Raw genomic sequence first — 17,282 nt, 5'->3', positions numbered from 1 at the left:
ATAATGTTTTCGACTTCCACACACTCTTCATTGCTCCCTGAACTTTCGCCCCTCCCCCACCCTATGATTCACTTCCGCTTCCATGGTTCCACCCGCTGCCAAATCCACACTAAGATATCTAAAACACTTCACTTCCTCCAGCTTGTCTCCATTCAAACTTACCTCCCAATTGACTCGTCCCTCATCCCTACTGTACCTAACAACCTTGCTCTTATTCACATTTACTCTCAGCTTTCTTCTTTCACACACTTTACCAAACTGAGTCACCAGCTTGTGCAGTTTCTCACCCGAATCAGCCACCAGCGCTGTATCATCAGCGAACAACAACTGACTCACTTCCCAAGCTCTTTCATCCACAATAGACTGCCTACTTGCCCCTCTATCCAAAATCTTGCATTCACCTCCCTAACAACCTCATCCATACACAAATTAAACAAACATGGAGACATCACACACCCATGCCGCAATCCAACATTCACTGAGAACCAATCACTTTCCTCTCTTCCTACACGTACACATGCCTTACGTGCTCGATAAAAACTTTTCACTCTTCTGACAACTTGCCTCCCACACCATATATTCTTAATACCTTCCACAGAGCATCTCTATCAACTTTATCTTATTCCTTCTCCAGATCCATAAATGCTATTTACAAATCCATTTGCTTTTCTAAGTATTTCTCACATACATTCTTCAAAGCAGACACCTGATCCACGTATCCTCTACCACTTCTGAAACCACAATGCTCTTTCCCAATCTGATGCTATGTACATTCCTTCACATTCTCAATCAACACCCTCCCATATATTTCCCAGGAATACTCAACAAACTTATACCTCTGTAATTTGAGCACTCACTTTAAAATCCTCTTTGCCTTTTTACAGTGGCACTATGCAAGCATTACTCCAATTCTCAGGTACCTCACAATGAGTCATACATACATTAGATAACCTTTCCTACCTGTCGATCATATAGTGACCCCCTTCTTTAATAAATTCCACTGCAATACCACCCAAACCCGCTGCCTTGCCGGCTTTCATCTTCCGGAAAGCTTTTGCTACCTTTTCTTTCTTTACCAAATCATTCTCCCTAAGCCTCCCTCTTTGCACACCACCTCGACCAAAACACCCTATATCTGCCACTCTATCATCAAACACATTCAACAAACAGACGAAGTAATGGCCCTACCCACCTACAAACACATGTGTATGCATACACGTCCACACACCCGTATATACATACCTATGCATTTCAACAGATACATACATATACATACACAGACATATACATATATACAAATGTATATAATTCATACTTTCTGCTTTTATTCATTTCCGTCGCCACCCCGCCACACATGAAATTAAAACCCACTCCCCCAGTGTGGGTGCGAGGTATGGGCTAGGAAAAAACAACAAAGGCTACATTCATTTACACTCAGTCTCTAGCTGTCATGTATAATGCACTGAAACCACAGCTCACTTTTCTTATCCAGGCCCCAAAAAACTTTCCATGGTTTACCCCAGACGCTTCACGTGCCCTGGTTCAAACCATTGACAGCACTTCCACCCCGGTTTACCACATTGTTCGAAGTCACTCTATTCCTTGCACGCCTTTCACACTCCTACATGTTCAGGCCTCGATCGCTCAAAATCATTTTCACTCCATCGATCGCTCAAAATCATTTTCACTCCATCCCTCCACCTCCAATTTGGTCATCCGCTTCTCGTTCCCTCCACCTCAGACACATATATCCTCTTTGTCAATCTTTCCTCACTCATTCTCTCCATGTGACCAAACAGTTTCAAAACACCCTCTTCTTCTATCTCAACCACACTCTTTTTATTACCACATATCTCTCTTACCCTTTCACTACTTACTCCATCAAACCACCTCACACCACATATTGTCCTCAAACATCTCATTTCCAAGACATCCACCCTCCTCCGCAAACCTCTATCTACAGCCCACGCTCCCCAACCATATATTATTGATGGATCCACTATTCCTTCAAACATAACCATTTTTGCTTCCTGAGATAACGTTCTTGCCTTCCACAAATTTTTCAACGCTTTCAGAACTTTCGCCCCCTCTCCCACCCTGTGACTCACTTCCACCTCCATGGTTTCATCCGCTGTCAAATCCACTCCCAGATATCTAAAACACTTCACTTCCTCCAGTTTTTCTCCATTCAAACTTACCTCCCAGTTAACTCGTCCCTCAACCCTGCTGTACCTAATAACCTTGCTCTTATTCACATTTACTCTTAACTTTCTTCTTTCACACACTTTACTAAATTCAGTACCAGTTTCTGCAGTTTCTCACCCGAATCAGCAAACAACAACTGACTCACTTCCCAAGTTATCTTATCCATAACAGACTGCATACTTGCCCCTCTCTGCAAAACTGTTGCATTCACCTCCCTAACAACCCCATCCATAAACAAGTTAAACAACCGCTGAGACATCATACACCCCTGCCGCAAATCGACATTCACTGAGAACCAATCACTTTCCTCTCTTCCTACTCGTTCACATGTCTTACATACTCGATCAAAACTTTTCACTGCTTCTAGCAACTTGCCTCCTACACTATATATTCTTAATACCTTCCACAGCATCTGTATCAACTCTATCTTATGCCCTCTCCAGATCCATAAATGCTACATACAAATCCATTCGCTTTTCTAATTATTTCTCACACACATTCTTCAAAGCAAACACCTGATCCACATATCCTCTAGCACTTCTGAAACCACACTGCTCTTCCCTAATCTGATGCTCTGTATACATGCCTTCCCCCTCTCAGTCAATACCTTCCCATATGATTCCCAGGAATACTCAATAAACGTAATTTGAGCACTCACCTTTATCCCTTTTGCCTTTGTACAATGGCACTATGGATGCATTCCGCCAATTCTCGGGCACCTCACCACGAGCCATACATACACTGAATATTCTTACCAACCAGTCAACAACACACAGTCACCCCCTATTTCAATGAATTCCACTGTAATACCTTCCAAACCCGCCGCCTTGCCGGCTTTCATCTTCCGCAAAATTTTCACTCCCTCTTTTCTGTTTACCAAATCATTCTCCTAATCTCCTACTTCGCACAATACTTCGACCAAAACACCCTAAATCTGCCACTCTATCATCTAACACATTAAACAAACCTTCAAAATACTCACTCCATCTTCTCTTATCACCACTACTTGTTATTATCTCCCATTAGCCCCCTTTACCGATATTCCCATTTGTTCTCTTGTCTCCGGCACTTTATTTACCTCCTTTCAAAACAGCTTTTTACTCTCCCTAGAATTTAATGATACTCTCTCACCTCTTGTCTCAGGCACTTTATTTACCTCCTTCCTAAACAGCTTACTAATGGTTTGGTCACATGGAGAAAATGAGTGCGGAAATATTGACAAAGAGGATAGATATGTCAGAGGTGGAGGGAACGAGGAGACGTGGGAAACCAAATTGGATATGGAAAGATGGAGTGAAAAAGATCTTGTGTGATCGGAGCCTGAACATGCAGTAGGGTGAAAGGCGTGCAAGGAATAGAGTGAATTGGAATGATGTGGTATAACGGGGTCGACGTACTGTCAATGGATTGAACCAGGGCATATTAACTGTCTGGGGTACACTATGAAAAGTTCTGTGGGTCCTGGATGTGGAAAGGGAGCTGTGGTTTCGGTGCATTATACGTGACAGCTAGTGAATGAGTGTGAATAAGTGTTGTCTTTTCCTAGCGCTACCTCGTGCACGTGCGGTGAGAGGAAGATGTCATTTCATGTGTAACGGGGTGGCGACGGGAATGAATAAGGGCAGACAGTATGAATTATTTACATATATATATATATATATATATATATATATATATATATATATATATATATATATATATATATATGTATATATATATATGGTAAATTATATGGGAGGGTATTGATTGAGAGGGTGAAGGCATGTACAGAGCATCAGATTGGGGAAGAGCAGTGCGGTTTCAGAAGTGGTAGAGGATGTGTGGATCAGGTGTTTGCTTTGAAGAATGTATGTGAGAAATACTTAGAAAAGCAAATGGATTTGTATGTAGCATTTATGGATCTGGAGAAGGCATATGATAGAGTTGATAGAGATGCTCTGTGGAAGGTATTAAGAATATATGGTGTGGGAGGCAAGTTGTTAGAAGCAGTGAAAAGTTTTTATCGAGGATGTAAGGCATGTGTACGTGTAGGAAGAGAGGAAAGTGATTGGTTCTCAGTGAATGTAGGTTTGCGGCAGGGGTGTGTGATGTCTCCATGGTTGTTTAATTTGTTTATGGATGGGGTTGTTAGGGAGGTAAATGCAAGAGTTTTGGAAAGAGGGGCAAGTATGAAGTCTGTTGGGGATGAGAGAGCTTGGGAAGTGAGTCAGTTGTTGTTCGCTGATGATACAGCGCTGGTGGCTGATTCATGTGAGAAACTGCAGAAGCTGGTGACTGAGTTTGGTAAAGTGTGTGGAAGAAGAAAGTTAAGAGTAAATGTGAATAAGAGCAAGGTTATTAGGTACAGTAGGGGTGAGGGTCAAGTCAATTGGGAGGTGAGTTTGAATGGAGAAAAACTGGAGGAAGTGAAGTGTTTTAGATATCTGGGAGTGGATCTGTCAGCGGATGGAACCATGGAAGCGGAAGTGGATCATAGGGTGGGGGAGGGGGCGAAAATTTTGGGAGCCTTGAAAAATGTGTGGAAGTCGAGAACATTATCTCGGAAAGCAAAAATGGGTATGTTTGAAGGAATAGTGGTTCCAACAATGTTGTATGGTTGCGAGGCGTGGGCTATGGATAGAGATGTGCGCAGGAGGATGGATGTGCTGGAAATGAGATGTTTGAGGACAATGTGTGGTGTGAGGTGGTTTGATCGAGTAAGTAACGTAAGGGTAAGAGAGATGTGTGGAAATAAAAAGAGCGTGGTTGAGAGAGCAGAAGAGGGTGTTTTGAAATGGTTTGGGCACATGGAGAGAATGAGTGAGGAAAGATTGACCAAGAGGATATATGTGTCGGAGGTGGAGGGAACGAGGAGAAGAGGGAGACCAAATTGGAGGTGGAAAGATGGAGTGAAAAAGATTTTGTGTGATCGGGGCCTGAACATGCAGGAGGGTGAAAGGAGGGCAAGGAATAGAGTGAATTGGAGCGATGTGGTATACAGGGGTTGACGTGCTGTCAGTGGATTGAATCAAGGCATGTGAAGCGTCTGGGGTAAACCATGGAAAGCTGTATAGGTATGTATATTTGCGTGTGTGGACGTATGTACATGTGTATGGGGGGGGGGTTGGGCCATTTCTTTTGTCTGTTTCCTTGCGCTACCTCGCAAACGCGGGAGACAGCGACAAAGTATAAAAAAAAAAAAAAAAAAATATATATATATACATACATATATATATATATATATATATATATATATATATATATATATATATATATATATATATATATATATATATATATATATATATATATATATATATATATATATATATATATATATATATATATATATATATATATATATATATATATATATATATATATATATATATATATATATATATATATATATATATATATATATATATATATATATATATATATATATATATATATATATATATCCCCTGGGGATAGGGGAGAAAGAATACTTCCCACGTATTCACTGCGTGTCGTTGAAGGCGACTAAAAGGGAAGGGAGCGGGGGGCTGGAAATCCTCCCCTCTCAATTTTTTTTTTTCTTTTTTATTTTCCAAAAGAAGGAACAGAGAAGGGGGCCTGGTGAGGATATTCCCTAAAAGGCCCAGTCCTCTGTTCTTAACGCTACCTCGCTAATGCGGGAAATGGCGAATAGTATGAAAGAAAGAAAAGATATATATATATATATATATATATATATATATATATATATATATATATATATATATATATATATATATATATATATATATATATATATATATTTTTGTCGCTGTTTCCCGCGTTTGTGAGGTAGCGCAAGGAAACAGACGAAAGAAATGGCCCCACTCACCCCCATACACATGTATATACATACACGTCCACACACGGAAATATACACACCTATACATCTCAATGTACACATATATATACACACACAGACACATATATATATACCCATGCACACAATTCACACTGCCTGCCTTTATTCATACATACATCATAAATTATCTTAACATAAGTAAACTGGCAAAACTACAATCCAAAAGATATATGATAAAGTTTTCTTTATTAACTGTTTGTGGCATAATGCTAAATTTTATCAAAATTGGTTATAAGCCTTAATGCTTCTAACCAATCTCAACAGTGAACTCCAATGTGTACTCCAAACTCTTGGTGAACATGGGATGCCAACTAGAAATGCATTAATTAAAAAGAATGCATTTGTTTACCTGCACAGGGATCAACCCTGAGATTATTTCCAGAAAAGTAAAAAGGGTAGCACCCTTTATATATATATATATATATATATATATATATATATATATATATATATATATATATATATATATATATATATATATATATATATATATATATATATATATATATATATATATATATATATATATATATACATATATATATATATATATATATATTTTTTTTTTATACTTTGTCGCTGTCTCCCGCGTTTGCGAGGTAGCGCAAGGAAACAGACGAAAGAAATGGCCCAACCCCCCCCCATACACATGTATATACATACGTCCACACACGCAAATATACATACCTACACAGCTTTCCATGGTTTACCCCAGACGCTTCACATGCCTTGATTCAATCCACTGACAGCACGTCAACCCCGGTATACCACATCGCTCCAATTCACTCTATTCCTTGCCCTCCTTTCACCCTCCTGCATGTTCAGGCCCCGATCACACAAAATCTTTTTCACTCCATCTTTCCACCTCCAATTTGGTCTCCCTCTTCTCCTCGTTCCCTCCACCTCCGACACATATATCCTCTTGGTCAATCTTTCCTCACTCATTCTCTCCATGTGCCCAAACCACTTCAAAACACCCTCTTATGCTCTCTCAACCACGCTCTTTTTATTTCCACACATCTCTCTTACCCTTACGTTACTCACTCGAACAAACCACCTCACACCACACATTGTCCTCAAACATCTCATTTCCAGCACATCCATCCTCCTGCGCACAACTCTATCCATAGCCCACGCCTCGCAACCATACAACATTGTTGGAACCACTATTCCTTCAAACATACCCATTTTTGCTTTCCGAGATAATGTTCTCGACTTCCACACATTCTTCAAGGCCCCCAGAATTTTCGCCCCCTCCCCCACCCTATGATCCACTTCCGCTTCCATGGTTCCATCCGCTGCCAGATCCACTCCCAGATATCTAAAACACTTCACTTCCTCCAGTTTTTCTCCATTCAAACTCACCTCCCAATTGACTTGACCCTCAACCTTACTGTACCTAATAACCTTGCTCTTATTCACATTTACTCTTAACTTTCTTCTTCCACACACTTATATATATATATATATATATATATATATATATATATATATATATATATATATATATATATATATATATATATATATATATATATATATATATATATATATATATATATATATATATATATATATATATATATATATATATATATATATATATATATATATATATATATATATATATATATATATATATATATATATATATATATATATATATATATATATATATATATATATATATATATATATATATATATATATATATATATATATATATATATATATATATATATATATATATATATATATATATATATATATATATATATATATATATGTATTATCCCTGGGGATAGGGGAGAAAGAATACTTCCCAAGATTAAAAGGGGAGGGAGCGGGGGGCTAGAAATCCTCCCCTCTCGTTTTTTTTTTAATTTTTCGAAAGAAGGAACAGAGAAGGGGGCCAGGTGAGGGTAATCCCTCTGCTCTTAACGCTACCTCGGTAATGCGTGTATATATATATATATATATATATATATATATATATATATATATATATATATATATATATATATATATATCATCAGCGAACAACAACTGACTCACTTCCCAAGCTCTCTCATCCCCAACAGACCTCATACTTGCCCCTCTTTCCAAGACTCTTGCATTTACCTCCCTAACAACCCCATCCATAAACAAATTAAACAACCATGGAGACATCACACACCCCTGCCGCAAACCTACATTCACTGAGAACCAATCACTTTCCTCTCTTCCTACACGTACACATGCCTTACATCCTCGATAAAAACTTTTCACTGCTTCTAACAACTTGCCTCCCACACCATATATTCTTAATACCTTCCACAGAGCATCTCTATCAACTCTATCATATGCCTTCTCCAGATCCATAAATGCTACATACAAATCCATTTGCTTTTCTAAGTATTTCTCACATACATTCTTCAAAGCAAACACCAGTTGTTGTTCGCTGATGATACAGCGCTGGTGGCGGATTCATGTGAGAAACTGCAGAAGCTGGTGACGGAGTTTGGTAAAGTGTGTGGAAGAAGAAAGTTAAGAGTAAATGTGAATAAGAGCAAGGTTATTAGGTACAGTAGGGTTGAGGGTCAAGTCAATTGGGAGGTGAGTTTGAATGGAGAAAAACTGGAGGAAGTGAAGTGTTTTAGATATCTGGGAGTGGATCTGTCAGCGGATGGAACCATGGAAGCGGAAGTGGATCATAGGGTGGGGGAGGGGGCGAAAATTTTGGGAGCCTTGAAAAATGTGTGGAAGTCGAGAACATTATCCCGGAAAGCAAAAATGGGTATGTTTGAAGGAATAGTGGTTCCAACAATGTTGTATGGTTGCGAGGCGTGGGCTATGGATAGAGTTGTGCGCAGGAGGATGGATGTGCTGGAAATGAGATGTTTGAGGACAATGTGTGGTGTGAGGTGGTTTGATCGAGTAAGTAACGTAAGGGTAAGAGAGATGTGTGGAAATAAAAAGAGCGTGGTTGAGAGAGCAGAAGAGGGTGTTTTGAAATGGTTTGGGCACATGGAGAGAATGAGTGAGGAAAGATTGACCAAGAGGATATATGTGTCGGAGGTGGAGGGAACGAGGAGAAGAGGGAGACCAAATTGGAGGTGGAAAGATGGAGTGAAAAGGATTTTGTGTGATCGGGGCCTGAACATGCAGGAGGGTGAAAGGAGGGCAAGGAATAGAGTGAATTGGAGCGATGTGGTATACAGGGGTTGACGTGCTGTCAGTGGATTGAATCAAGGCATGTGAAGCGTCCGGGGTAAACCATGGAAAGCTGTGTAGGTATGTATATTTGCGTGTGTGGACTTGTGTATGTACATGTGTATGGGGAGGGTTGGGCCATTTCTTTCGTCTGTTTCCTTGCGCTACCTCGCAAACGCGGGACACAGCGACAAAGTATGAAAAAAAAAAAAATATATATATATATATATATATATATATATATATATATATATATATTATCCCTGGGGATAGGGGAGAAAGAATACTTCCCACGTATTCCCTGCGTGTCGTAGAAGGCGACTAAAAGGGAAGGGAGCGGGGGGCTGGAAATCCTCCCCTCTCAATTTTTTTTTTTAATTTTCCAAAAGAAGGAACAGAGAAGGGGGCCAGGTGAGGATATTCCCTCAATGGCCCAGTTCTCTGTTCTTAACGCTACCTCGCTAACGCGGGAAATGGCGAATAGTTTGAAAAAAAATATATATATATATATATATATATATATATATATATATATGTATATATATATATATATATATATATATATATATACACATATATAACTGCTAGTTACCTAATGATACTTTACTATGTAATCTTCCATAGAATGTAATAATTCTACTCCTTTTTAGGGAGTGAACACAAAATGTGACTTAGCATATGATTTTGAAATTGATATTTTTCCACATCATTTTATCTGAAAAGAATAAGAATACTATTATGATCAGATTAAGTTAAAATCTTTAGTAGTTCATTAAAAGATTCGATATTTCATTCAAAGCAAAAATTGAGAATCCCATACTCTTCATGGACTACTAAATGTAATTGATCTTTGCCACTTTAGTGGGTACCTTGGAGCAAAGTGGACCTAGAAGAGGACGAGAGAATTATCAACACTGGAATCATCGGAGATCTTCTAAACATTTTAGCAGAATTGATGGATTTCGAGTTAGTAATATGTCATTTCAAATATTTACCTAAGATTCCAAGAATGCAACCTGTATATCCCAACTGAAAATCAATTACTGAATTATATATACACACACACACACACACACATATATATATATATATATATATATATATATATATATATATATATATATATATATATATATATATATATATATATATATATATTATACTTATTATACTTTGTCGCTGTCTCCCGCGTTTGCGAGGTAGCGCAAGGAAACAGACGAAAGAAATGGCCCAGCCCCCCCCCATACACATGTATATACATACGTCCACACACGCAAATATACATACCTACACAGCTTTCCACGGCTTACCCCAGACGCTTCACATGCCTTGATTCAATCCACTGACAGCACGTCAACCCCGGTATACCACATCGCTCCAATTCACTCTATTCCTTGCCCTCCTTTCACCCTCCTGCATGTTCAGGCCCCGATCACACAAAATCTTTTTCACTCCATCTTTCCACCTCCAATTTGGTCTCCCTCTTCTCCTCGTTCCCTCCACCTCCGACACATATATCCTCTTGGTCAATCTTTCCTCACTCATTCTCTCCATGTGCCCAAACCACTTCAAAACACCCTCTTCTGCTCTCTCAACCACGCTCTTTTTACTTCCACACATCTCTCTTACCCTTACGTTACTCACTCGATCAAACCACCTCACACCACACATTGTCCTCAAACATCTCATTTCCAGCACATCCATCCTCCTGCGCACAACTCTATCCATAGCCCACGCCTCGCAACCATACAACATTGTTGGAACAACTATTCCTTCAAATATACCCATTTTTGCTTTCCGAGATAATGTTCTCGACTTCCACACATTCTTCAAGGCCCCCAGAATTTTCGCCCCCTCCCCCACCCTATGATCCACTTCCGCTTCCATGGTTCCATCCGCTGCCAGATCCACTCCCAGATATCTAAAACACTTCACTTCCTCTAGTTTTTCTCCATTCAAACTCACCTCCCAATTGACTTGACCCTCAACCCTACTGTACCTAATAACCTTGCTCTTATTCACATTTACTCTTAACTTTCTTCTTCCACACACTTTACCAAACTCAGTCACCAGCTTCTGCAGTTTCTCACATGAATCAGCCACCAGCGCTGTATCATCAGCGAACAACAACTGACTCACTTCCCAAGCTCTCTCATCCCCAACAGACTTCATACTTGCCCCTCTTTCCAAAACTCTTGCATTTACTTCCCTAACAACCCCATCCATAAACAAATTAAACAACCATGGAGACATCACATACCCCTGCCGCAAACCTACATTCACTGAGAACCAATCACTTTCCTCTCTTCCTACACGTACACATGCCTTACATCCTCGATAAAAGCTTTTCACTGCTTCTAACAACTTTCCTCCCACACCATATATTCTTAATACCTTCCACAGAGCATCTCTATCAACTCTATCATATGCCTTCTCCAGATCCATAAATGCTACATACAAATCCATTTGTTTTTCTAAGTATTTCTCACATACATTCTTCAAAGCAAACACCTGATCCACACATCCTCTACCAGTTCTGAAACCAAACTGCTCTTCCCCAATCTGATGCTCTGTACATGCCTTCACCCTCTCAATCAATACCCTCCCATATAATTTACCAGGAATACTCAACAAACTTATACCTCTGTAATTTGAGCACTCACTCTTATCCACTTTGCCTTTGTACAATGGCACTATGCACGCATTCCGCCAATCCTCAGGCACCTCACCATGAGTCATACATACATTAAATAACCTTACCAACCAGTCAACAATACAGTCACCCCCTTTTTTAATAAATTCCACTGCAATACCATCCAAACCTGCTGCCTTGCCGGCTTTCATCTTCCGCAAAGCTTTCACTACCTCTTCTCTGTTTACCAAATCATTTTCCCTAACCCTCCCACTTTGCACACCACCTCGACCAAAACACCCTATATCTGCCACTCTATCATCAAACACATTCAACAAACCTTCAAAATACTCACTCCATCTCCTTCTCACATCACCACTACTTGTTATCACCTCCCCATTTGCGCCCTTCACTGAAGTTCCTATTTGCTCCCTTGTCTTACGCACTTTATTTACCTCCTTCCAGAACATCTTTTTATTCTCCCTCAAGTTTAATGATACTCTCTCACCCCAACTCTCATTTGCCCTTTTTTTCACCTCTTGCTCCTTTCTCTTGACCTCCTATCTCTTTCTTTTACACATCTCCCACTCAATTGCATTTTTTCCCTGCAAAAATCGTCCAAATGCCTCTCTCTTCTCTTTCACTAATACTCTTACTTCTTCATCCCACCACTCACTACCCTTTCTAATATATATATATATATATATATATATATATATATATATATATATATATATATATATATATATACATATATATATATATATATATATATATATATATATATATATATATATATATATATATATATATATATATATATATATATATATTTTTTTTTTTTTTTTTTTTTTTTTATACTTTGTCGCTGTCTCCCGCGTTTGCGAGGTAGCGCAAGGAAACAGACGAAAGAAATGGCCCAACCCCCCCCCCCCATACACATGTACATACACACGTCCACACACACAAATATACATACCTACACAGCTTTCCATGGTTTACCCCGGACGCTTCACATGCCTTGATTCAATCCACTGACAGCACGTCAACTCCTGTATACCACATCGCTCCAATTCACTCTATTCCTTGCCCTCCTTTCACCCTCCTGCATGTTCAGGCCCCGATCACACAAAATCTTTTTCACTCCATCTTTCCACCTCCAATTTGGTCTCCCTCTTCTCCTCGTTCCCTCCACCTCCGACACATATGTCCTCTTGGTCAATCTTTCCTCACTCATTCTCTCCATGTGCCCAAACCATTTTAAAACACCCTCTTCTGCTCTCTCAACCACGCTCTTTTTATTTCCACACATCTCTCTTACCCTTACGTTACTTACTCGATCAAACCACCTCACACCACACATTATCCTCAAACATCTCATTTCCAGCACATCCATCCTCCTGCGCACAACTCTATCCATAGCCCACGCCTCGCAACCATACAACATTGTTGGAACTACTATTCCTTCAAACATACCCATTTTTGCTTTCCGGGATAATGTTCTCGACTTCCACACAATAACCTTCGAGGAGGATGAGCACTCCCCGCGTGACTCCTTCTTCTGTTTCCCATTTTAGAAAGTTAATACAAGGAGGGGAGGATTTCCGGCCCCCCGCTCCCGTCCCCTCTATATATATATATATATATATATATATATATAAGTAATGTAAGGGTGAGAGAGATGTGTGGAAATATAAAGAGTGTGGTTGAGAGAGCAGAAGAGGGTGTTTCGAAATGGTTTGGTCACATGGAGAGAATGAGTGGAGAAAGATTGACCAAGAGGATATATGTGTCAGAGGTGGAGGGAACGAGGAGAAGTAGGAGACCAAATTGGAGGTGGAAAGATGGAGTGAAAAAGATTTTGAGTGATCGGGGCCTGAACATGCAGGAGGGTGAAAGGCGTGCAAGGAATAGAGTAAATTGGAATGATGTGGTATACGGGGGTCGACGTGCTGTCAATGGATTGAACCAGGGCATGTGAAGCGTCTGGGGTAATCCATGCAAAGTGTGTTGGGCCTGGATGTGGAAAGGGAGCTGTGGATTATTACATGACAGCTAGAGGCTGAGTGTGAACGAATGGGGCCTTTGGTGTTTTTCCTAGCGCTACCTCGCACACATGAGAGGGGAGGGGGTTGTTATTCCATGTGTGGCGAGGTGGCGATGGGAACAAATAAAGGCAGACAGTATAAATTATGTACATGTGTATATATGTATATGTCTGTGTGTGTATATATATGTGTACATTGAGATATATAGGTATGTATATTGTGCGTGTGTGGACATGTATGTATATACATGTGTATGTGGGCGGGTTGGGCCATTATTTCGTCTGTTTCCTTGCGCTACCTCGCTAACGCGGGAGACAGCGACAAAGCAAATAAAATAAGAAAATAAATAATTATATATATATATATATATATATATATATATATATATATATATATATATATTTTTTTTTATACTTTGTCGCTGTCTCCCTCGTTTGCGAGGTAGCGCAAGGAAACAGACGAAAGAAATGGCCCAACCCCCCCCCCCATACACATGTATATACATACGTCCACACACGCAAATATACATACCTACACAGCTTTCCATGGTTTACCCCAGACGCTTCACATGCCTTGATTCAATCCACTGACAGCACGTCAACCCTAGTATACCACATTGCTCCAATTCACTCTATTCCTTGCCCTCCTTTCACCCTCCTGCATGTTCAGGCCCCGATCACACAAAATCTTTTTCACTCCATCTTTCCACCTCCAATTTGGTCTCCCTCTTCTCCTCGTTCCCTCCACCTCCGACACATATATCCTCTTGGTCAATCTTTCCTCACTCATTCTCTCCATGTGCCCAAACCACTTCAAAACACCCTCTTCTGCTCTCTCAACCACGCTCTTTTTATTTCCACACATCTCTCATACCCTTACGTTACTCACTCGATCAAACCACCTCACACCACACATTGTCCTCAAACATCTCATTTCCAGCACATCCATCCTCCTGCGCACAACTCTATCCATAGCCCACGCCTCGCAACCATACAACATTGTTGGAACCACTATTCCTTCAAACATACCCATTTTTGCTTTCCGAGATAATGTTCTCGACTTCCACACATTCTTCAAGGCCCCCAGAATTTTCGCCCCCTCCCCCAACCTATGATCCACTTCCGCTTCCATGGTTCCATCCGCTGCCAGATCCACTCCCAGATATCTAAAACACTTCACTTCCTCCAGTTTTTCTCCATTCAAACTCACCTCCCAATTGACTTGACCCTCAACCCTACTGTACCTAATAACCTTGCTCTTATTCACATTTACTCTTAACTTTCTTCTTCCACACACTTTACCAAACTCAGTCACCAGCTTCTGCAGTTTCTCACATGAATCAGCCACCAGCGCTGTATCATCAGCGAACAACAACTGACTCACTTCCCAAGCTCTCTCATCCCCAACAGACTTCATACTTGCCCCTCTTTCCAAAACTCTTGCATTCACCTCCCTAACAACCCCATCCATAAACAAATTAAACAACCATGGAGACATCACACACCCCTGCCGCAAACCTACATTCACTGAGAACCAATCACTTTCCTCTCTTCCTACACGTACACATGCCTTACATCCTCGATAAAAACTTTTCACTGCTTCTAACAACTTTCCTCCCACACCATATATTCTTAATACCTTCCACAGAGCATCTCTATCAACTCTATCATATGCCTTCTCCAGATCCATAAATGCTACATACAAATCCATTTGCTTTTCTAAGTATTTCTCACATACATTCTTCAAAGCAAACACCTTTTTATATATATGTATATATATATTTATAAAGATAAATATATATATACATATATATATATATATATATATATATATATATATATATATATATATATATATATATATATATATATATATATATATATATTATTTTTTTTTATTTTTTATTTTGCTTTGTCGCTGTTTCCCGCGTTAGCGAGGTATCGCAAGTAAACAGACGAAAGAATGGCCCAACCCACCCACATACACATGTATATACATTCACGTCTACACACGTAAACATACATACCTATACATCTCAATGTACACGTATATATATACACACAGACATATACATATATACACATGTCCATAATTCATACTGTCTTCCTTTAACTATTCCCACCGCCACATCGCCACACATGGAATAACAACCCCCTTCCCCATCATGTGTGCGAGGTAGCGCTAGGAAAAGACAACAAAGGCCCCATTCGTTCACACTCAGTCTCTAGCTGTCATGCAATAATGCACCGAAATCACAGCTCCCTTTCCACATCCAGGCCCCACAGAACTTTCAACTGTTTACCCCAGACGCTTCACATGCCCTGGTTCAATCCATTGACAGCACGTTGACCCCGGTATACCACATCGTTCCAATTCACTCTATTCCTTGCACGCCTTTAACCCTCCTGCATGTTCAGGCCCCGATCACTCAAAATCTTTTTTACTCCATCTTTCCACCTCCAGTTTGGTCTCCCACTTCTCCTCGTTCCCTCCACCTCTGACACATATATCCTCTTGGTCAATCTTTCCTCACTCAATCTCTCAATGTGATCAAACCATTTCAAAACACCCTCTTCTGCTCTCTCAACAGCACTCTTTTTATTTCCACAAATCTCTCTTACCTTTACATTACTTACTCGATCAAACCACCTCACACCACATATTGTCCTCAAACATCTCATTTCCAGCACATCCACCCTCCTGCGCACAACTCTATCCATAGCCCACGCCTCGCAACCATACAACATTGTTGGAACCACTATTCCTTCAAACATACCCATTTTTGCTTTCCGAGATAATGTTCTCGACTTCCACACATTCTTCAAGGCCCCCAGAATTTTCGCCCCCTCCCCCAACCTATGATCCACTTCCGCTTCCATGGTTCCATCCGCTGCCAGATCCACTCCCAGATATCTAAAACACTTCACTTCCTCCAGTTTTTCTCCATTCAGACTTACCTCCCAGTTGACTTGACCCTCAGCCCTACTGTACCTAATAACCTTGCTCTTATTCACACTTACTCTTAACTTTCTTTTTTCACACAATTTACCAAACTCAGTCACCAGTTTCTGCAGTTTCTCACATGAATCAGCCACCAGCGCTGTATCATCAGCGAACAACAACCGACTCACTTCCCAAGCTCTCTCATCCACAACAGACTGCATACTTGCCCCTCTTTCCAAAACTCTTACATTCACCTCCCTAACAACCCCATCCATAAACAAATTAAACAACCAATGAGACATCACACACCCCTTCCGCAAACCTACATTCACTGAGAACCAATCACTTTATTCTCTTCCTACACGTACACATGCCTTACATC

General features: G+C 40.0%; 1 protein-coding gene across 1 annotated transcript in view; it reads left to right on the top strand.

Moving 5' to 3' along the window:
* LOC139764956 (glutamate receptor-like) overlaps window positions 1–17,282 on the top strand; it is a 125,342-nt gene that overhangs the window by 28,337 nt on the left and 79,723 nt on the right. Inside the window, exon 2 of the mRNA XM_071692013.1 lies at window positions 10,140–10,243. Coding sequence (XP_071548114.1) covers window positions 10,140–10,243 — 104 coding nt within the window. The remainder of the gene's footprint in view (window positions 1–10,139; window positions 10,244–17,282) is intronic.

The sequence above is a fragment of the Panulirus ornatus genome, chromosome 52 (assembly GCF_036320965.1).
Source record: "Panulirus ornatus isolate Po-2019 chromosome 52, ASM3632096v1, whole genome shotgun sequence".
In the NCBI taxonomy this organism is placed as follows: Eukaryota; Metazoa; Arthropoda; class Malacostraca; order Decapoda; family Palinuridae; genus Panulirus; species Panulirus ornatus.
Note: the sequence above shows the minus strand (reverse complement) of the source record. Positions and strands in the feature narration are given on the sequence as shown.